Source organism: Apteryx rowi, unplaced genomic scaffold (assembly GCF_003343035.1).
Source record: "Apteryx rowi isolate R43461 unplaced genomic scaffold, aptRow1 scaffold_151, whole genome shotgun sequence".
Classification (NCBI taxonomy): Eukaryota; Metazoa; Chordata; class Aves; order Apterygiformes; family Apterygidae; genus Apteryx; species Apteryx rowi.
The window spans coordinates 8,734-31,176 of NW_020447764.1; the positions used below are offsets into that span (position 1 = coordinate 8,734).

The 22,443-nt window shown below is 40.6% G+C and overlaps 1 protein-coding gene across 1 annotated transcript in view; it reads left to right on the forward strand.

Moving 5' to 3' along the window:
• Nucleotides 1-22,443, forward strand: part of LOC112962646 (conserved oligomeric Golgi complex subunit 5-like) — a gene marked incomplete at its 5' end in the record, with an annotated part of 30,178 nt that overhangs the window by 3,673 nt on the left and 4,062 nt on the right. The window contains 6 exons of the mRNA XM_026058995.1: nucleotides 1,965-2,027; nucleotides 2,818-2,921; nucleotides 4,343-4,580; nucleotides 12,917-12,993; nucleotides 13,492-13,618; nucleotides 14,168-14,247. Coding sequence (XP_025914780.1) covers nucleotides 1,965-2,027; nucleotides 2,818-2,921; nucleotides 4,343-4,580; nucleotides 12,917-12,993; nucleotides 13,492-13,618; nucleotides 14,168-14,247 — 689 coding nt within the window. The remainder of the gene's footprint in view (nucleotides 1-1,964; nucleotides 2,028-2,817; nucleotides 2,922-4,342; nucleotides 4,581-12,916; nucleotides 12,994-13,491; nucleotides 13,619-14,167; nucleotides 14,248-22,443) is intronic.

Consider the following 22,443-nt stretch of genomic DNA (forward strand, 5'->3'; position numbering starts at 1 on the left):
CTGGTGTTGGCAACAGGGTTTTGGTTTCTATGACCATGGGACCCTGTTTGAAAATTCCAGCAACGGAGTCTGTTTGATGTGTTAGCATATGTTTACTTTTTAGTAGTATTTTTTGGCTTGCTTATTTTCTTATTATATATTATTTTTCTAGTAAAATAGGAAGCTATCAAAGACATGGATAGCACATAGTTCAAAAGCCATAATGGAAATTCTGCTGGCAGCTTTGACTGTAATAAATAGTAGAGAATGGCTATGGTTTTTGATGAGGCAGAACAGTATTTTAACTGAAGCACATGCTACAGACTCTAACAGGGTCGAATCTCACATTGCAAAACTCAACTGAGATCACTGATGGTTATCTGGAACTCATCAGCCAATTTTGCATGTAGATGTCACCAAAAAATAGCTCTCAGTGTAAGAATAGGAATGTTTTTAGGTGAAGTGATTGATATTCCTGGTCTGTTTTCTCCACAAAAGATTTGTTTTCTGTTATGACAAAGCCCTAAAAATAATTTTTATATTTCAAATTTCTAAGTGTTCAAAAATGAACTTGTAACAGTTACTGGCATTGGCTTGCATAAGAGTGTGATCAGGTGATCTCATCTTTCTTACCCCCTCATTCCTCCTCCAGTTTGGTCATGCTTTGATACTACCCTGATTCATTTCAAAGTGGATTGTGAACAATTTGGGTGAAGAGCTGCATCTTACTATGCATTTGGGCAATGCCTTGAGACTTGGTTGGTACTTAGAAGCACCACTATGTTATAAATATGCAACTATTAAAAGCAGAGTGAAGGATGTGTTTATTGAGAATAATCACATCTCACAGCTGGTGTTTTATGAGCCTAAACGATCATACTCTTTCTGTTTTTTCTTATCAAGTAAGTTCTGTCTTTGTACTGGTCAGCCTGGTAGCCCTTGTCTGCATCTGCCTCAGCTTAGGCTTGTCTTTCTCAGAAGACCCTTGCTGCTTTCCCACAATTGTAACCAAACTGAAAAGGAAAAATGAAGGATGAAATCAAGAGAATCACCACCTCAGGAGTATCTCCATGCCTCATTACTGTGACCAAAGTCTGGCCTGGAAATGTTGGCAGGACTAAGCACAGTTCTGAACAATTCCAGTTTACTGACTTAGTGGTGCCAATGGTTACACAGTCTCTGCAGATTAAAACAAACAGATACAGTGGTAGTTGTAGTTAATCATAATTAAATCCTAGCCTCATTAGAATCAGGATCGTGAGTACTCCTGACTGTGGGTATGTTTGAAGAATGTTAAAAAAAGGCATATAAAATTTGCTTGGATTTTGCAAACAGATGGCAGATCAACTTTTAAGTCTGCTTTCTCTGATGTATTTAGTAATGAACCCCGTGCGCCTTAGTGTTGGAGGGAGATCTGATATGATTCAGACTTTGAGTTTAGTAGTTATCTGGCTTAAAAATATTCTAATATGGTGTGTTCATAACTAAGGAAATGGTAGAATATTCCTCCGTTCATTCCTTGACTTAAAATTCAAATTTTATTATAGCTGTACATGCAGCTATTTAACATGCTATATTATAACAGTCATAGTACCAAGGAAGAATATAACCATTTGTTCAGATATTTACCATAGAGCTGCTTGCACAGTTCTCCATAAATCCTACACTTAGTAGTAGGAGAATGCACCACTTAATTTTCTTCTTACTCTGTTAACCCTTCAGCTAAGTTTCAGTTGAACTCAGTTGAATCCTTTCTTGGTCTTCAGTAGAAGCAGAGTCCATAGGAAATTTGACAGCAAAGGATTGGTACTGGTACACTGACAATTCTATCTGAATAGTTATTTATAGTTACTGATAGTTATTTATACCTCTAAACCACTCATTACTAAGAGTAACTCAGCATGCTTTTTACTGGAATTAAATGTTATGGATTCTAATCATTCACTGAATGTTGAGTATTTTAACAATTACTTTAAAATTTTTAGGTAATTACCAATCAGAGCTCATTTCCAGCAGCTGCTGAGGAAACAATCACAACTGCCTTAAAGGTAATTGAGCGTCTATATGCCCTAGATTTAGGGCTGAGGTTTGCTTTGTTTGACATATGTAAAATGGGCACTTTAACTTCAGTTGTGTTAATTTTCTTGATATTATTTTGTGTCAGTATAGTCTTTATGCCAACAGTGTATATTAATTTCAAATATTCAACTACGTATGTGTTGTATGTGCAAAATCACTGCTTAAGTAGTGTTTGCATTTAAGACTATTCTTGTAATGGTTGGAACACAAATGACAAAAATTAGATTTTTTTTATCATCCCTCTCCTTTTCTCCCCCAAATTGTGATCTTTGTGCTACCTGCTGCTTTTTTTTGTGGGGGTTCTTGGTGGGCTGTGCGGATGACAGCTATCCACATCCACCCTGCTGTGCCCTTCCCTGGGAGGGGTCATGCACAGAGGAGAGAAGAGCAGCTTGCGTATCTCTGGGGAGAGAACGGCTGAACAAAGCGTGTGCACCAAAACATGCATATTTACAACCCAGGAATGTCAGATTGTACTGCACCTTTTCAAATGAAAGCTTTACATACATGCTAGTTGTAAATAGCCTTATTTCTGTACTTTACTGATACGGTCAAATAAAGATAAGTGTTATGTTAGGCTTTTGCCTTTTATTAAGTAATTTCTAATACAGAGTAATAAAACCCACTGTTGAAATTAAAAGGCAGCTGTGTGTAATGAACTGTTGATCCTTTGTCAAGGTATTTTTAAGGTGTCAAAATGCAAATGCTTCTAGTTTCTGTTTCCTTATTTCTGTCTGTCTTTTTCTTATTCTATTTTAGGCAATCCATGATCTAATGGGTAGTGCTGTTCAACCGTTGCTGAACTCTGTAGGAGATTCAGTGGAAGCTATTATCATCACTATGCACCAGGAAGATTTTTCTGGGTAACTAGCACTATTTTTTGAATTTACCATTGTCTTAGTTAGACATCCTCATAAACATAATAAATTGTTATTGCCACAATGTCCTTGCAGCAAGAGCCCTTGTTTGTTGGGGGAAGGTAATGTAAGGTGGTCAATTAGCACAGAAGGCAGAATTAGACCTACTATTGAAACAAATGACTCTAATCAGGTAGCATCTATCTTTCTTTTTGATTTTTTTTTCCATATCAGTTGAGTAAAATTCATTTTAAAAAGAAAAGAAAACCAAGCAGGGGCTCCTTTTGTGCTCAAAAAAACCAGCTCTTCTGTTTCAAAAATTTACTTTTTGTGGGCAGTCCTCAGTGCTGTCAATACTTCTTGTTCTCAAGATAAAGCATATAACTTCAGATTCAAAACTGCACAATTTTTTTCCTAAAGTGTTACTGAATATGAAATGGTTCAAAAAATTATGTTTATTGAAAGCTCAGATTTATTGTATTACGCTATTTTTCTGTAAAATTTTAGATTAAAATTTCCAGTATTCTTTATCTTCAAAGATCTTCAGTCCTAGCTCTACTTGACTCTTTCTTCCTGAGCATTGGTTTGGCTGGTATCTCTGTTCTGACATTGCCTGTATCATGAGATGTCCTGTGGATGCGGAAGATTTGGTCAGTAGACATCACTTCTCCCCTGCTTATCTGTTTTCTTTCTCAGAAACTCACTGAAAATATATTTTCAGAGGCATTTTTTATTTTCCTTTTAACTTTTTTTTTAAACAATATTTTACCCTGTCTCTTTTGTTGCTGGCCCTAGCAAAATACCTCTCTAGGTGGATAGACTGATTCCAGCCAAGGCCTAAGTTCTTTTAGATGCTCTGTGTGCTCAAGCTCCTGAGTCTGGGAGAGCTCTGTTGGCTATGATTCAAAGAAAGAGACAGGTGATTATTTTTGTGTTTCTATAGTTTCTGTGCTGCTTCTGTGCTGATTAGATTGACTCTATAATCCCGGGTTTGGAGCAATCTAGGAAACTAATTCTGTGCAGAGAATGAATTTGGAATAAACTAAACTAGTAACCCTGTGACATGTGCTTATATTTTGTGATCCATTATTAGAGTTTTAAATCAACAGCTAGGACATTTAAATTTAGGGGCTGGAGTTGAGCTTTAGGCTCCAGGCTGATGGAGGCTCTGTGGGTTGGATAGGAGGGGGTGATTTCCTTTATCTCGTTAGAATGAGAATGGCTAATAAAGAAGATTTTTGACTACAGTTTCAGAGGGAGCTACACACTCTTTATTCTGAGCAGAAATGAGGCTCTATAATTCATGCCACTAAGGGGAAATTACTTCATGGGGTAGGAAAGAAATTAAAAAGATTCCAATAGTTTTTGGTTGGGTTTTAAAGATGAATTTAGCTGCCCTCATTTCTTTCTTCTTTCTTTTTTGGCAGATCATTACTAAGCTCGGGAAAACCAGATGTCCCTTGTTCTCTGTACATGAAAGAACTACAGGGTTTTATAGCAAGAGTCATGAGCGACTACTTCAGACATTTTGAGTGTTTTGACTTTGTCTTTGATAACACTGAAGCCATGGCTCAAAGAGCAATTGAACTTTTCATTCGCAATGCCAGTCTAATAAGGCCCCTTGGTGAAGGTGGGAAGATGCGGCTTGCAGCGGATTTTGCACAGGTACACTTAATACTGAAAGGTATCAATACTTTTTACTCAATCAAAATTTAAAGCAAACAGTTGTAGAAACTGGTGCCTTCTGGCACGTGCATTGGATAGGGACTTCAGCTGTCATAGCCAACTTAAGAGATAGGTATTAGGACACTTCCATTTGGGACATTTTGTTTTGGATTCAGCTATTGCAAGAATCAAGCCCAGCTCTTTCAGTTTTTGGCTTCTCATACAACTGTCACTTTTTTAAAGTAGACTAATCCATGCAATAGCCTCACCTTACATATTCTTGAGTAAATTTTTTGTATTCATTTACTCAAAAGTAGCAAACCAGTCTTTAACCATAAAAATTAAGGGGAATTTTTCCATTGCTTTCAATGGGAAGGTTCAGTTCCCTTCTCTGTTTTGAAGATAATGGCATAAAATAGGAGAGAAGAGGAGAGTTGACTCCTCCCCTGAGAGGAATATAGATTATTTTTGTAATTTTTGCTGCAGTACTAAAGTAAGTAGTATAAATTTGGGAAATATCTGTACCTAATTCTACAGTACAGAGCATCTGATCTGAGCACCTATTATTATAATACTAAAAATATCCCTCGTTTATCTTTTTAAACACATATTTTTCTCTTTCTGACATGGGTTGCCTTTTATGTAAAAAATGATGGTATGTTTTCATCTCAGTGCGGGGGGATTTGCATGCTATTCCCCATTGTGCTGAGTATAGCTCCTGAATGGACAACTGAATGAAGATAAGTTTTCTGATTTCTCTTCTTTTTTATTGTGGAAGAAAAGAAATCAGGGTACCATTACAGTCACTGGTTTTGAATTCTTTCTTGTTTCCTGCCTTCAGCTATTGCTGCTTCTGGGGGCTGCCTTGTGTTTTCCTCATCTTCTTATTGCATCATATTCTTGTCTTTTTTAAAAGTGGACTTAATACAAGAACTAGCTGGGTCCAACCAGCCCCATGCAGTCACCTCAACACTCTCTCTATGCCCTTGTGTATCTGTGCACAGAGCTCCTTAGGGTGTCCCAGACTGCACACCGGGTTTATTGTCCAGAATGTCCTAGTCTCCTGTGGTTCAGAATAATGGAAAATGGACTGAAATGTTTTGTATATGAAGGCTGCCTTGTATCCATTTGGGGGAGGGGGGGTGGTGAGTCTTCCCCTCCCAAAAACCTGATGAGTTTGGAAAATTTGTCCAGGATGCCGGCTGCATGGTAACCCTGTCGGGGAGGATGTCGCTGCTCAGAACGAGCAGGAGTCCTGGGCATATTCACTGAATATGCAGTCTGAATTGTGGCTGTAATGGACAGGCACCAGGGCATTTCCTTGCTGACATTTGCATGGTGTGTCAAGGAAATGACTGCATCCCTCTGAAGAGAAGGGGAGGTTGCTGCTGCTCCGGACTGAGAAGAGCCAGGTGCAGGTATTTAGCCAGACCTCCAACATGGTAGGGAGGATAAACTTTTCTTGGGGGCCATAAACTCTGTGTGCAGTGTGTTCAGGCCCAGAAAAGGCACCACGTTTTTGGAGTAAAACCAAACCTGAAGGAAAGGACCTGCCTGGAAAGACCCTGTGGTGTAAGAGGAGGTTTGTTTATAAACCGTTTTTACTTATGCTCTGTCTTGTACAGTCATTTTGAATTTTAAATTGGATTTTCTCTACTAAAAAGGGCTATGTGTTCCTGCTTAAAATTGTTTTTTGTGATTTAAAACTCCTTTTGCTGTTTTGGGGTTACTTGCAAGAAGAAGATCTGGGCAGATCTACCCAGAAGCTTTGATTAACTTGAGGTCCTATCACAAATAGGTATGCAATAAGTCAAATAACTTCATGGTTGCATCAGACTTTGGATAGCTCATTAAACAGAGCTTACACCCATTTTTGTCAGTTCACTCAGAGTTAGAAAAACCTTTATTTTATTCTCAGCAGAATAGCTTTGGTTGCAAGTCAGATTTGAAAAGTTTTGCATTACAAACTTTTTTCGCTAATAAGTTGCCTCAAACAGCAAGTGTATGTACACAAAAGGGAGACAGAACTGAGGTTTCAAGTCCTCATTCGTTCAGGACTGGGTTTGGTGAGGTGCAGAATATGGCCAATTTTCTTGAGTAACGCTCAGCTACATATACAGTTGAGAATTGTTGCTGTAATTCTGATGAACTTATATCCTCTGTTTTACCCAGGTTGCACAGTGTCAATATTGCATTTTGTTATCCTGTGCATTACAGATACTCCAGTAGTTGTGTGCTAGTTTGGCAGCTGTAAATGAAGGTACAATAGGCATGAAATATGCCTGAAGATCATGAATATGAGTTCACGAACGTTGGTGCTTACAGAAACACAGAAGTATTTTAAGCCCAGAAAATGCCTGCGATGCTGCAAGCTTATTATCACATCTTGTGCTTTTTCTTGGGACTTATTGTTTAACATAGCCAGTGTACAAGCTGAATCCACCTCTATTCTTGCTCTCGGGTTTTATACAGGAAATTGCACAAGATTGCTTTTCAGCTCATTGTTAGAGATACCTGGACCAAGTTGTTTTCTTTTGTTTTTATATTTTTCAGGTGACCATAATTCAGTATTCATTTACATAATACTAAGCTTCACTTTTGAATTCAGTACTAGGCAGACTGAAAAAATGTTCTCCTAGAGGCAAGCAAGCCCTTCTGAGTGGTGCTTTTTCCACATTTATGTTTCCAAGGGAGTACCAGTTCTGCTCTACAGGATCTTTTGCCTTGCTCAGTATTCAAAGTTGTGAGAGCACCTGCACTTAGGCATACTGTGGGATCTGTGGTGCATAATTCAGGCCTTCCTTAGACCTGTTAGAATTGCTACACATGTGGCAAAGAATGAAATATAACATGATCAACTGAGAAATTTATTTAGAAGAAATAGAGATTCTTCAGTAATATTTGGCATGAAAATTGATAGTCTATTAATAAAGTTTCTAAGCACATGTGGAAAAATAGCCATTTATTAATAGCAAATACAAATCACAACTGCATGGAACTCAAATAGTCTAGAAACTGCAAGGACTAAGTAATGCTTATGCTTCATGGCATGAAGGCACTACGTGTTTTCCCAACATTTCATAGTATATGTGTATGTTTGCAGTGTCATATAAAGTAGGAGTCACTGCTTCTGCCAGGAACCTCATGTCATGTCATGACTGATTATTTTCAGCTATTGTCAAGTCGGCTATTTTTATTGATCCTGTTTGGTTTGATGATGTTATATATATAGCTTCATATATTTCTTATCTAGGTGTCTTTCTGTCCACTGGTTAGCTTATGGTCAGAATCTAGTTCCTTGACTCAATATGTGGCATAAAAAAAGCAAGAATATTAACAGGCATTTTGGCTTTTAAAAATGTAAATAGATTTGCTCCTTTGATGAAACATGACCACACAAATGTAAAAATTCTTTTTATCATTTTTCTTAAAAAAAAATCTCCTTTCTAGATTCTTACAGTGGAAGTAAAGGAAGCAGTATGCTTTAATCACAGTTGCAGTCATAAGGATGAAAACTACTAAAGCTGAAATGTACTTAATGTTTAATGCCACCTATCTTACCAGAAGGAGGAAATTATTTTCTGACGTGCAATATTTTGTAGGCATTACACTGCTGAAAGATTTACTTAAACATCACCGTTTTGGAATTGCTGCATGGTGGAGAAATCAAATTCCACATCCCTTCAAGGCCAGCTTTTTTCGTATAATAATTCAGAGCTCTTCTACTCCTTTGCTTGTTAAAGCATTCTCTCTTGGTGAATGGCTAGAAAAAAGCATTTTGAGTTAACATTTAAAAACTTGGAATTCATCTTGGCCAGGAGGAAATATAATTGCTAAAAAATTTAATGTTAAGATTTTCCAACTGAAAAAATAGCCTTTTAGTAATGAGAGATCTTGAAAACACTACAATAGGCACTAAACAATAACTTCACTATGGATTTTTTCAAAGCACTCTTCAGTATATACACATTATCTGTATCTAGAGTATGTATTAACTTTACCCTTGGGTTGCTGAACATAATCAGATTAGAGAAGTCAGCCATGTGATGTATTTTTTACAATATGGCTAGCCAGTGAATAGTTCAACAAATAATTGACCAGCTGGCCATGGGCTAGGAGAGGGTCATATGAGAAGAAAAGATAATAAAGCCTTTTTAGGCTTAGAGAGCAAGAATCATTGAGAAGAGGCATATTTTTTATATAGAAGTTGGGCAGGAGTCTGTCATTATGTTCTCTGAAGCACAGCAAAATAACATGAATAAATCATGAAAAAGCAATGGGCTTTGAACAAAGTTAGAAGATATGAGGCACAGTCATTAGGCCCTCTTCCATCCTAGCTGTCCCTTTCTTTTTGACATTCACATGCAATTCCTTTTGCTAAATTTCTGATTTGATTTAACCTAGATATATGACTTTTCAGAGGTGCAATTTTGGGAGAGAAATGTGGAAAGGCCACCAGAAGTACTGCTCATACTTTCATCTGTAAAGCCCATAGGATGCGGCTGCACAAAAGGCCTTGCGCACACGATACCACCACTGGCTTGCAGACAGCCAAAAGCATCACCCAGCACGTAAAAGCTCACCAAAATGCTTGGGAAACTGTAGCTGTGTAGCATAGCAAAAGCTGTTACCGTGTAACCATATTGCATGACTCAACAGTTGACAAAGCTTCAGGTGATGACAGGTAACAAAACCAAAAAGCGATGCGTGTTCTGTTCTCTGCCCAATTCCTGCACCTTAAAAATAGCAGCTGCTCCAAGCGAAATGATTCTTCCCTAGCAGCCGCTCCTGAGCTGGCGGTGCCGGCCAGCACGGCTGATCGTGGAGACGTGAAGCCCAGCATGTGTGACAGCAGAAAGTGACAGCAGAAAGGTGCTGTAGCATCTCATCAAATTGTTGGACTCGGACAAACAGATGAGGTCCAAACGAAAAAACAGTCTTGGGTATTACTCGAATTCTAGTTGTTAATGGAGAGATTGGGTTATAACACCTAGCGCACTAGTGCTGGAAATTAAAAATAAAAAAAGAGTTTTTGTGGTTTATGTACATTTTTACCACATTACTTTTCACTCATTCCCACTCTTTGTGAGTCAATTCTAGATGGTATAGTATGCTGCAAAGCTTAAAAACATTTTTTTTTTCCTTTGGCAGCTAGTTCTTCACGAATCAACCATCTGCTGCCATTAAATTTATCCAGTTCTAGCAATACTAATAATTTCCTAGAGTGAATAAAGGTTGGAGACGAAGTAAAAGAATTTTCTGAAGTAAATTGTATTCTTTAGTATTTAAGACCAAAAAATGTTGATTTAGGGAAACTGCTAAGTATGTTCCAGAGAGATCATTTAAATTTGTTTAAATAAATAATTGGTTAAGCTGTAGAAACAGTGAAGTTTCACTTATGTCTCATTACATCATATTATATTTCAGGAGAGAAAGGATCATTTAAAACTTATTAAGCCAAATTATATTTTGCTGTGCTGGGATCTCTTTCTCCCCATGAGTACAGTTTGCTGCATGCATCTCTGTTTTCACAAGTCAGAATGACAGTTTGTTGCCTATTAGAAAATTCCCTAAAGCACCTAAAAGAATTATCTTCTCCCTAGTTCTTCACAGCTACAAGCCTGCAGCTCCCACCAGAGCAGGGACACCAGAGCTCCTATGGGATATCAGTTTCTTCCAGCTGCCACTAACCAATACTAATATTTGAAAAGAAGCTCTGAAGAAATCAGAGTCTTGCTCCCATTTGTTTTTCAGAGCCTGTGCAGGTGTTGTATCATGATGCAGCAAAGCCTACTTTATCAGCTCCTCTTTTTTGGCCGCTTGCTCCTGATCTTGTGCAGCAGACCTGCCTCTTGGCTCCTGTACATGCTCAAAAGTGTCCAACCTGGGGAAACAATATGTTGAACTTGCACTAAGCTTCATCAGAGTTTGGAGTCAGAGCACCTTCCTGCAGAAATCCCTGGGGAAAGCTTGTCTGTCCTGTGAACAGGCACAAAACATTGCTCACTTATGCCACTGAGGCCAGCACGTGGCACGGGTGCTGACAGCTCTTTCTCAAGCCTTGGGACGTTGGCTGCTCATCGCTTGCATTTTGCACTGCTGTCTAATGGATAGAGCACTCGCTCAGGAACTGAGGAGCTGAGTTAAAGAGTACATGCTCTTTAGTCTAAGACTTAGGGACCCCCTGCACCTGCATGCCAGGAGAGGGGACCTAGACCTCAGTCTGTGAGGGAACACAGGGCAGGGGTCCCACCCAACTGTTGAAGAAGGACCAGTTCATAGCCTAGACTAGAGGGGCCAGAAGGATAGCAGGCAGGAGGGAGCCTGACTGTTGCCCCGGGCTAGAGCATTAATCTGAAAACAGGAGAAAAAGCTTCTTATCTCTGCTTCCTGGGTTTTTTATTCACTTTCTTTTCCTATGGGTTTCTGCCTAATATAAAATGCAGATAGATATCAAGTGGCTGGAAGTGCTTAATGTGGGGCATGTCCTCCAAGGTTTCTAAGCTCCAGGGAGAGGCTCTGCATTTTCTGTAAGCTAGCTCTGTGTGATCTTTCCTTCATCACCTTTCAGGGGTGCCTTCCTCTCTTCTTTGCCTGTAGAGGAAGCGTGGGTACCTAGGTATGGCACTCTGGATTCTCCAGCTTTGTCTCATGACACATCATGTAGACAGGCGCTTTTTGGATGTGATTCACCCTACCTGCTTTAGACATCCACCTTAGGGAAGGATGTATCACACTGCGGAAGTGGCTGTTTCTCTCCACTGAGTATGAAGAGAACCCAGCACTAGCTCAGAGGTAGATATCAAAAGATAGGTGAGATGACTTCTGTGCTAGCATCACGTCTTTAAATGGTGTGCTGCTAAAGCTGGGTGCCTAAAGTGTATGGCCTTGATTTTGCATTAATTACTACTTTACTTTCTTCTGGTTTTAGATGAAGTATGACAACAAAATTTGCCATACTGTCTTTGTTTATGACCACAGTGAGTGAGAAGCACAGCTGCATGTTCTCTGGGAAGCTGGTGTTTGAGTGGCCAGTTCTGTTTGAGAGAATGCTACAACTGAGAAGAGTAATAGTGCTAAAGACCTCATTGTACTTATCATCTTATCACAGATGCTTTGAACTAGCTCAGCAATGTAATTTAAATGGGAAGCTGATGCTATGGTGTTTCTGACCTGGTTACTTATTTTAGCTTTGATCCTTTGAAACTTAGCTTAATTGTGCATTATGCAGAAATCAAAGTCTGATTAGTCCTTTATGTCCATGATTTTAAAAAGTATACATAAAGAATAAAGTTTGCATCCTTCTTTTGTTGACTGACACTCCAGAAATGCAAAAAATAAAGACTTAATCCATATGTGGAGAAAATGACTTCACCTTTTTTTTTTTTTTGGCAGTACTGTTGGATTTTTGTGCATATTAACTGAAATTTTGCCATGTAATGATGCTGAGGGGGGTTCCATCCGGGATCTGAAAGTGAAATTGTTCTTTCTCACCTGTACGTCTTGGCTGGTAATGAAGAATCAATGAAGAATCCATGACTGGAATTTAGTCTTGTGTGAATGATATAAAAACCCAAGCAGAGTCTAGCTCCTGTTTGAAAAGGCAGTTGAGCTACAGAGTGCAAAAAAAAAAAAAAAAAAAAAGTGTTAAAAAATGTTTATTTCTAAAGATGGCTGCTGTGACTCAGAGCCCTAACAGGGAGCAGACAGTTGAGTAAGAAAATGATGCTCTTATAGATGCTCTTTATACTGTGGTTCCATATGACCCTATGGCAGAAGGGTCCCAGCTGTCTTCTAATCTGTGTAGGTTTTGTGCCCCAGCATTTGTGACCAAGTATTTAAGAATAAATTACTTTAACCTTGTCCTTCCCTAAAGGAGAGGGTACCTGACTGAAGGAGGTGTGCATTGGTACTGCTTTGATACTGTGTTGCAGAGGCATGCCTAGATTTGCTTTCTTCCCAGTCTGAGACCAGATTTTGGGGATATTAACATAAATGCTTCATCGGGATACTCACCACTAACAAAATAAACCTGCTAAGATAAACGAAGCATCAATCACAGAAAGCCCATGAGACCCTTTCTGTGATTACTCATGGACAATAGCTATTGTTTGTCCTGCAATACTTACTGTGTCAGCCAAGATTAAGACAAAAGTCTTGGCTTGGGCAATGCAAAATGAAAGGAAAGAATAGCTTCTTGTCTCAAATGCAGCCACTGGTGATAAGTTGATGACTTAGCCTGCAAGTTCAAATTATTGCTTAAAGGCAAACTAGTTATATTCTGTGTTTTATATTCTGGGACAGTCTAATTCAAATTCAAATTTTTGTTTTCATAGATGGAGTTAGCAGTAGCACCACTCTGCCGACGAGTGTCTGACCTAGGAAAATCTTACAGACTGCTGAGGTCATTCAGGTGAGTTGCAGTCACAGTTTCTGTAGCACTTGGTAGTGTGGCCAAACTATATTTCAAAACTAATTTACTACCTTTTATTAGTTCTGATTGAAAGCTTTTTGGCAACATCCACATGCAAATTAGAAACAAATTAAAGTCCTTCCTTCTAAATTTTATGCAGAGTATAACTGTGGTTTAACATTCTTAGTCATGCAAATGTTGGCCAAATTGTACTTTTTTGTGTTGCATTCAGCATGCTACTTCTTATGACAGTGACCTCTGGAGTTACCCAACTGTTTTCATTAAAATATACAACCTACAGTCTTGTGTTGTTTAATTAAAATAGAGGACTACTGTAAATTTTTACAGTCCAAACATGCTGAAAAACTAAGATGCAGACTAGTGGAAAAAAATGAGATAATTCTGTCCTAACACAATATTGCCACTATGTAGGTATTACTCTAATGCATAAGAGAAGCTTTTCCTTTCTTTCACAAGTGTATTGTTACATTTTTCCAGACCACTGCTGTTCCAGACCAGTGAGCATATTGCCAATAGCCCAGCTTTGGGAGAGCTTATTCCATTCAGCATTATTCTTCAGTTCTTATTTACAAGAGCACCACCAGAGTTAAAATCACCCTTCCAGGTAACAAGATCAGCCTATCCTTGCTCCTTAGATATCCTAAGGAGAGATGAACATTGTTGTTTGCCCTAGTTATTTTAGTTAAAAATTGTTCGAGCACATACTTGATATGGCTTGTTGGCTTAGTTATTTTATAGCAAAGGTGTTACAGTCATTGATTTTGTATTTAAATTAAGAGCAGAAAAATGATAGCCTGATTTTAAATAGTTTCTCAATTCTTTAATATTCTATCAGCTCATAAAAGAAATGGCAGGTCTCATCCTAGCCTGCAAATTGCCTGGATCCTCCTCACGTAGGATGTAGAAGATCTAGATTCAAACCGCTGTCTGAATTAGGTGAAATGCTGGTGTCAGATCTCATCTCTGAGCTCCCAAATAACTTACTGAGCTGTTCCTGTTATTTGCCTCTGATTTCTTTCCTGATCCTGCATAACTTCAGTGTTAAGAGCCTCACATGGCCTTCATTTATTTCATCTTAGTTTCTGAAATAGGTATGTGTGTCCTTTTTCACATTTATGTGTAATTGTTGCTTGTTTATGTTTCTGTGTATCAGAGGGCTGAGTGGTCCATTGCCCGCTACTCGCAGTGGCTTGATGATCATCCATCTGAAAAAGACAGACTTGCTCTTATACGGTAAAAATGATGTTTCTTTCTTTTGTGAATGTTTGACAATGGAGCAGTAATTTATCTGGAGACCGCGACTGGTCTTAAAAAGTAGAGAAGTATGCTATAGGAGATGTATCATAAATATTATTACCCTCTTCCCACTCATGGGCTGAGCTGCAAAAGGGGAGAAATACATCAACTAACTCTCTCACCTTCCCTCCAAAAACCCAAACCCTCCGGTGCCTTTGGAGAGTGCACATAATCCTCTTTCAAAAGAAGTAAACTGCATACAGTGATGGTTCAAGTTAATGCTGTATTTTAGCAAAACTGCCCCTTTCAACTGTTGAAAAGTCAAGGCTGCAGCCATCCTGCCTTCTGTATTGGGAAAGAGAGGCATTGAAAGCTTAAGTGATGAAAATGTAGATAGAAATTTAAAAGTGGAAGATCCTTGTTTGTAACCTCTGTAGTGTTATTTATTCTTCAGGAAATCAGCTTCAGGAATCTTTGTATGTTTGTCTAGTGTAGATGGTTTTATAAGTAAATACTATTTTGTGTCTTAAAATGTCAGGAAAAATTACAGAGAGTTTTTGCTCTGTTTTTTTTTAAAACAAGCTGATTTTTTAAATATATTAGAACAGAAGTGCTGTATGAACATTACACCTCCAGCATGAAGGATCCTCTAGATTCATGGCTTGGATGATCTTTTCTAATTTCTGCGTGGTCTGCCCTGACCTTGGTGTTACCACTTCAGTGCTGCATGTGCCCAGCCCTGGCAGGAGACATCATCATGCAGAGCCCTGCGGACTCAGTCCGGCCTGGGACCCAACTCCGTCCATGCACTTCTGTGCATGGATGTTACCAGCTTTTGCTGAAATCATAAAGGCTGACTCTTAAATTCCAGCCAGCAGTGGTTCTGCTTCAGAAAACCCACTGTTATCTGTCTGCACATTTATAGCAGGATTTGAAATATACAGTCAACAGGAGTCTGCTGTAAATATTTACAGTTCTTGAAGCTGAAACACCACATAGCCCAGTGTAGTGCTTGGGCCAGTAAAAGAAAGTGTTAGTTCATCATCAGTGGATGTTAGTAGGATTTATTTGAATGGCTGTGCTGCCATTCAGAGAGACTTGGACAGGCTGGAGAGGTGGGCAGAGAGGAACCTCATGAAGTTCAACAAAGGCAAGTGCAGGGTCCTGCACCCAGGGAGGAATAACCCCATGCACCAGTACAGGTTGGGGGCTGACCTGCTGGAAAGCAGCTCTGCAGAGAAGGACCTGGGAGTGCTGGTGGACACCAAGTTAAGCATGAGGCAGCAATGTGCCCTTGTGGCCAAGAAGGCCAATGGTATCCTGGGCTGCATCAGGAAGAGTGTTGCCAGCAGGTTGAGGGAGGTGATCCTCCCCCTCTACTCAGCCCTGGTGAGGCCACATCTGGAGTACTGCGTCCAGTTCTGGGCTTCCCAGTACAAGAGGGATGTGGCACTACTGGAGCAAGTCCAGCAAAGGGCTACAAAGATGATTAGGGGACTGGAGCATCTCTCTTATGAGGAAAGGCTGAGAGAGCTGGGCCTGTTTAGCCTGGAGAAGAGAAGGCTGAGAGGGGATCTTATCAACGTGTACAAGTATCTGAAGGGAGGGTGTCAAGAGGATGGGACCAGATTCTTTTCAGTGGTGCCGAGCGACAGGACGCGAGGCAATGGGCACAAACTGAAACACAGACGCTTCCATCTGAATATGAGGAAATACTTTTTCACTGCGAGGGTGACAGAGCACTGGAACAGGTTGCCCAGAGAGGTTGTGGAGTCTCCTTCTCTGGAGATATTCAAAACCTGCCTGGATGCGATCCTGTGCAATGTGCTCTAGGTGACCCTGCTTGAGCAGGGGGGTTGGACTAGATGATCTCCAGAGGTCCCTTCCAACCTCAACCATTCTGTGATTCTGTGATTTCCAAAATATTAAAATGCAAATTATGTCTCTTTGTATGTTTAATAAAAAAGTATTTGTTGAAGATCGTATATGTCATTAGTCTAGTTCAGTTAAAAAACTAGGTTTTATTGCATCTCAAGCCATGACACCTTGAGTTATAGGGGAATGGATAATAGTTATAGGGCTGATATAGCTGTATATGTAACTTAGCTATGAATAGTTTGATTGTAATCTCAGCCCTGATGGTTATGGCAAAATTGACAAGATTGAATTTAGGATTGCAAGTCATATGAGAACTGATGGGATTTTGTTCTCAGAGCCTTTTCTGTACTTTTAAAAATCCCATCCTTAAACCCCAACACACAATTGTCTTTGCTTACAATTCAACTTCATTCACCCAGGTTCAGTAAATGGACTTTGCTGGTGGTCATGTTCAGACACTGATAAAATGCTCCCACCGTGGAATTATTAGGCAGACTGTGCGAGGCTTTTAGGCCAAGAGAATGTCTTCTGTTAGACCAACTAGCCTAGCTGGAAAGCTTAGACAGGCTTTTCAGCCCTTATTCATGTTGCATGAGATACTACACCACTATTAAAATACTTGAACTTTGTAAATCCAAGCATGTGCTGCTGCACAGTTGTCACTTGAGCATTTTACAGCAGACTGGGGTCCTTTTGCTTTGCACTGTGGTTGGGATGGGGCCAGCCTTGAGGATCTGCCCTTCCCGAAGGCCACCGCTGGCAGTACAGCAGCTCTTGCCTACTCTTGATGCGCCAGAGGCAGGGTGTTTGTCACTGCTCCTGCCTCGCTGCTCCTCAGTCCGTCCCCAGTGCCACCTCCTGCAATCCCACCTCAGCTTTGCTGAGCCGCATGAATTACCTTGTCGCTGGATTTGTAAAGCAGATTTCTTTTTCATGTGGTGGGGTTGGCAGCACGGGTAGCACCGTATATCCAGGAGGAAGCAGCACACAGCAGGAGCTAGCTGACCAACAGCTTGAATTCGGAGAGAATAAGGCATGGTTCGTTCTCCTTTACAGATATCGGTAACTTCTGTGTGCACTGCTATATGCCTTCATCTTTTGTACCATGTTCTGTTGTGCTGTTGTTAGCCATTTCTAAATAGGCTGGTTATCCATATGCAAGGCAAGCAGCCAAGTTCCAGTCACTGGCAGCACCCTCTATTTCACTCATACTGGATTTTCTTTAATTCTGTATTTGGAGATTTCTGAGTCCCCTATTCTGTACTTCATATGCCTTGTATGGATCTAAGTTGAACTACAGGGACCTTGCTCGTTCGTCGAGAATTTAACTTTTATCAGTCACCCTCTTCAAGCTTTTTCCTGCTTTACTTGTACAGCTACACTAATTGGACCGCATATGTTTTAGGCCTTCAGATCACTGCACTGGCCTACATCAAGAGAAATTAGCTTTACGTTTCGTGCATCCTTGCAAATAGTAATTTTCTGCAACTTCAATTTGTAACAACTGTGCAATTACTCTAGGGATCTGCTTCTGAGATACTAATTTACTTGTGTTATCACAATCTTTACAGCTTAATATTTAAACCTAATTGGAGTGGATCTTCTGCTCTTTAGATCATAAATTCTTTATGCGCAGCACAGTGTTAATATTGTGAATTGGTAGCTTCCGATCAACATTTTTGTGCGTTTCTTCCTGCTTGTGTTCAGCATGATGGTTGGAATTTACCTGGCCAAAGGTAGATTAGCTCAGCTCCCTTTACAGTCAGCAGAGAGAAGCAGGCGCTGCTGGGGGTGATTCATCTCAGCCTAAAGTAGGTACCTAAAATAGGTCAGTTGCACTGTGTCCTAAAAGCTCCACTTTCTCTTTTCCACGTGAAGGCAGCGTAGGCGGCACATGGGAGCTCTTGCAGGCAGACAGCTGCCCTGTAGGCATTTAAAGCTAGGTGAGATGACCCTGCGGCAGGCGCCTTGCCGGAGCCGGGGACTGTGTCGGAAGGAGCCCTTCGTTAAGCAGGCACACCGCTCTTCTGAAGTTTGAAAATTCAACCTCTCTTCCAGAAAAGAAATCTTCCTGTTACACCCGGCTGGATTTGAGCCAGCTTGCAGGACAGTTTGTATACCCAAGGGCCAAATCCTTACCTGATACCATTCGAGTGTGGGTAAGCTCACCTTATTCAAGCACGCTCCTTTCCATTTGTGGAGCAGAGGTGGAAACCTGGCCCAGGGAAGTGCGGATGTCCTGAGCGAGAGAGCGGCTCTGAGCTGCCACTTAGCAGCAAAAATAGCAGTTTGGGGACCACCATGAAATCGGCACCTGGAAGTTGTGTTCGGTCTCCCTAGGCCCAGAAGCACGACCTGTCCTCAGAGGTGCTCCTGCTTAAACCAGGCCCGGGGCAGCCACGCTGTGCGGCTGGGGACTGCCTCTCGCCTGCTGCCAGGTGTGCCCAGCCAGGCATGTCACCCGGCCAGCACCAGGTCAGTCATGAAAATACGTGGGGGCAGTTATTTGTGTTTGGCAGAGTACAATTCTTTGATCTAGGTATTATGCAATCTTAAATAAATCAGAGATGTCACGTGTTGTAGCAATACAGGCGATGCTGTTGGATCTTCTACTCTTTGGTTTTAAAGTAACTTTTATAGTACTTAATTAAATAGGTCTGGTGTCAGACAGATGTACTCTTACACAGCATATTTTCCGTTTACATCTTTGCCTTGAATTTTGCAGAGCAAACAGACTTTTAGCAAAATACTAAAGAAAACTCTGACCCTCAGCCTACCCTCTTACTTCTCAGTGGCCTGTGTGCAACTGCTGTTAGGCTCTCGCCGTGTTTCAGGAGACCCCCAGCGGCTCTGGTAATTGAGAGGGACCTGAGTATACCGGGCCTTACGTACAAGCTGAACAAAAAGCTGATCCCTGCCGCAGGAAGCTTGCCGTGTAAGTCAGGTTCTGTTTGACTGAGGGAAAGCTCAGGAATGCCCAAGCAGTCACAATACCATGTAAAAGTAAGGAAGTAATTGGAGTCATTCTAAATGATACGCATTAAGATTCCTTTAAGAACCAAAGCTCAGATCATACACATCTTTTTTTTTTTTTTAACTGTAGATATAGATCTTCATGGGTTGAAAAAACATTTAAAAAAGAACTAGCTGGGTCTTATATAATCAGCTTGTCCTGATTTCCAAGAAAGCTCATGTTTTTGCTCAAGCAAGTGAAGTAATTTAACAAGTGCTTTAAAATCCTTTTCCTTATGTGGGAGGGCATCTTAAACTTAGGGTTTTTTTTCTTACTTCTTATGGCATTTTTAATGAAGCATTAATATATGCAGAACATCCCACCAACCCTCTTTCCATAGATCTCTTTTACAAACAGTATTTGTAATGTATACCATAGCTTGTCTTTTAAAATAGAAACAGATTGCTGAACAGGTTTTATGTCCTTTATTAGACTGGAAGATGCTGAATTTAGGGCATTATTTAGTCTAATCCCCTCAAGAGTATGTTTAGTATATTACATAAACAGGGTTTCTTCCATCTTCTTAAATATCAGTAATATAGCTATAAATTACATCTTTTTATATGATAGCAGCTGTGATCTCTTCTGTGCGGGAGACTTGATAATACTGATTTCACCCATGATGCCATTTATTCTTTCATTACCTCTTATGTACTAGTGCTTTTACAGTGTCCTCTACAGGGCATCTTTTTTTTTTTTTTAATACAAGATTTTAATGGTAAAGTGATGCATCAGAATTGAATTCTTTGATGCCAGTGTAGTTTACAAAAGCTGGTTTGAGGTAGGACCAGTAAAACTTACAAAAATATCATCACAAGATCTGCATTTCAAGTGTTAACATTGCTATTAAACTAGTATATTGCCCCAAAGGAGTTGCTGTCATGTGAACATCACGGCAGCAGTGGTGAAGCATATTGTTAAAAGTTGCACAGTTTTGCCCTTGGTCAGCCTGAGCTAAAATCTGGCGGCGCGCTCCAGCAAACCAGTTGTTTTGCCCTAAGCAGCTTCCTGCACCGTCTGTATTTCTGTATGTCGTAGTGCTGAAATCCCACACTTAAATTACACAACTGCCTTCAAAGGAGCAAAGTTCCCATCCCAAATGCAGTTCTGAAATTAAACCTTTTTATGATCATTCCTGCTGTTAACTCTCACAACCCCCTGCCTCCCTCGCGCTTTTAAAAAAACCTCGCTGTTTTTCTCTGGACTCCAAATATCCTTTCTTGCTGGATTCATAATTTCTGCCATTTTACTACCTGGACCTTTTATTACAAGGTTTCTGTACCGAATGGGATGGTCAGGGCTCCTGGCATGTTGCCCTCGTGTCTTCTGGGGTCCCTGTTACCTCGGGCAGTGGTGCAGAGGAGCATCTTCTGAGCAGATCAGAGCTCGGCCACACAACCTGCGTGAGCTGCTCTTTGGTGGCCTGGAAGGCAGAAAGGACATGTGCTCGGAGCAGCTGCAGCTGCCTCTTGGCTCCCTGCATTTATAAGCTGCGGCAGCTTTTCATCCTCCTTGCTCAGTGCGAGGCCTCTCCAGCTGCTTTCTTATGCCTGCCCACGTGGGAGGCAGACTGCTGCCCTGCCTCCCATGGATACCTGAAGCAGGTAATTCCCCCTGGCCTGTCCTGCTCTAGAAAAGTACCCATGTTCTCTCTCCAGCCTGTAGATGTTTCTCTGTGACTTGCTCATTCCTTTGGCATTGCAGTTCCCATCAGTTGTTCCCACCAGGATTACAGTGAAATCCCCACTGATGGGAGATGTTGTGGGATTTGCAAAATAACCTTCAAAAATTGAAGGCTGACAAGTCAGAAGAACCCGATGTAAATGTTAAATTTGGTGAAGGCTGGTGCTCACCATGCCTTTATCATGGATTTGACCTTTAGCAAAACTCTTACTGACTTAACCAAACTTTTGTTGTTTTTGGTTTCACGTCAAGTTATTACTTTGCATTTTAAAAATCACTGTTAAAGCATTTAAATACTTTTATTGAAGATGCAAACATGGGAAAATAGTGAATGCATTTAGTCTTAGAATACTGAGAAGGCTTTTTTCTTCTTATTTAATGTGGAACTGTATATGATCTGTTTTAGGAAAATGAGAATTCTCATAGTAGTGGTAGTGGAGTAGTAATTATTGGTTGACTTTTGAGGGGAAAAGAAAGATTTAGCTAAGACATTCACAGGCTGGTGATGTTGATGGAGTTTGGTTCTGGAGTTTGATTCTGTTTGATTCAAAACGAAGAGAGGAAAGTCACAGTAAATGAGAAAGCACAACAGAAGACATCTGAGAAAGATCAGCTTCTGTCACCATGTGTGTCGCTTTGCTGGGGAAGGAGTAGTACCACCAAACTGTCTGATGGCAGTTCTGAGACCTGACCAACCACCACGAAACAATTTACGGAGCTCCTTTCAGCTACTTTTTGAGTCCTGTGGTCATGGCAGCTGCCAATAATGGAGTTGATTTTGCCAGCTAAATCAGATTCTTCTGAGCTGGAGAGAAAGAAAAAAGATAAAAGCTGCTGGAAGGTGTGACAGCAGGACTCTATTAGTGTCAGCCCAGGTGGTTCTTAGCACTTAGTAAAGCCTAATGGCAAACAGCATCTTAGTCCCTCGTTTGATCTGATGGGGATAACCCTCTGCCTCAGGATTACCATTGGCATTGACTGGTCTTGGGAGCTGCTTTTAGGGTAGAGCTCCCCCCTTTCCTCCAAAGTGTCTGGTTATCTCTGTCACCTTTTTCAAGAACTGTGAGATAATCAAAAGTTGGAAAGGGATGGCAGTGTTACCATCTGGATAATGATGCCAACCCACAACTTCACCAAGAGGTATCAGAGTTTTGTAAGTTAACAGGTCAGTATAGTTTTCTATTTTCAGCTTTTGATGACTTCTAAAAACTATTTGTGACCAGCTAACTTTGGGCAGTGTATAGAGGAAAAGCCAGGGACACTGGTGAGTGGAAGGGGAGAGATTCTGCAAGATGAATGGTTGACGATTCCGGTGAAGAAAATTGTCACAGGCATTTCTCAGCTGTCTTTTTAATATAAGGGACTATCCTTTGCAGAAGGTAACTAAAATCTAACATGTTTAATGACTCCTGCTGACTTTCTTCTATCCATGGAAATGTGACACAAATCTGATTCTCCTAAAGTGTCTCCCTTTGCTTTGAAATGAGCCGTGAGCCTCCCCTGCCACCGTCTCTCACCTACTGCTGGGTCTTGCTCGTTACATGCTCCGAGCATGCCCCTCGTTGCCACAAGAGGCCAATTCATTTCAAAAGCTCAGTTAACCTGCTGTTTTCTCCACC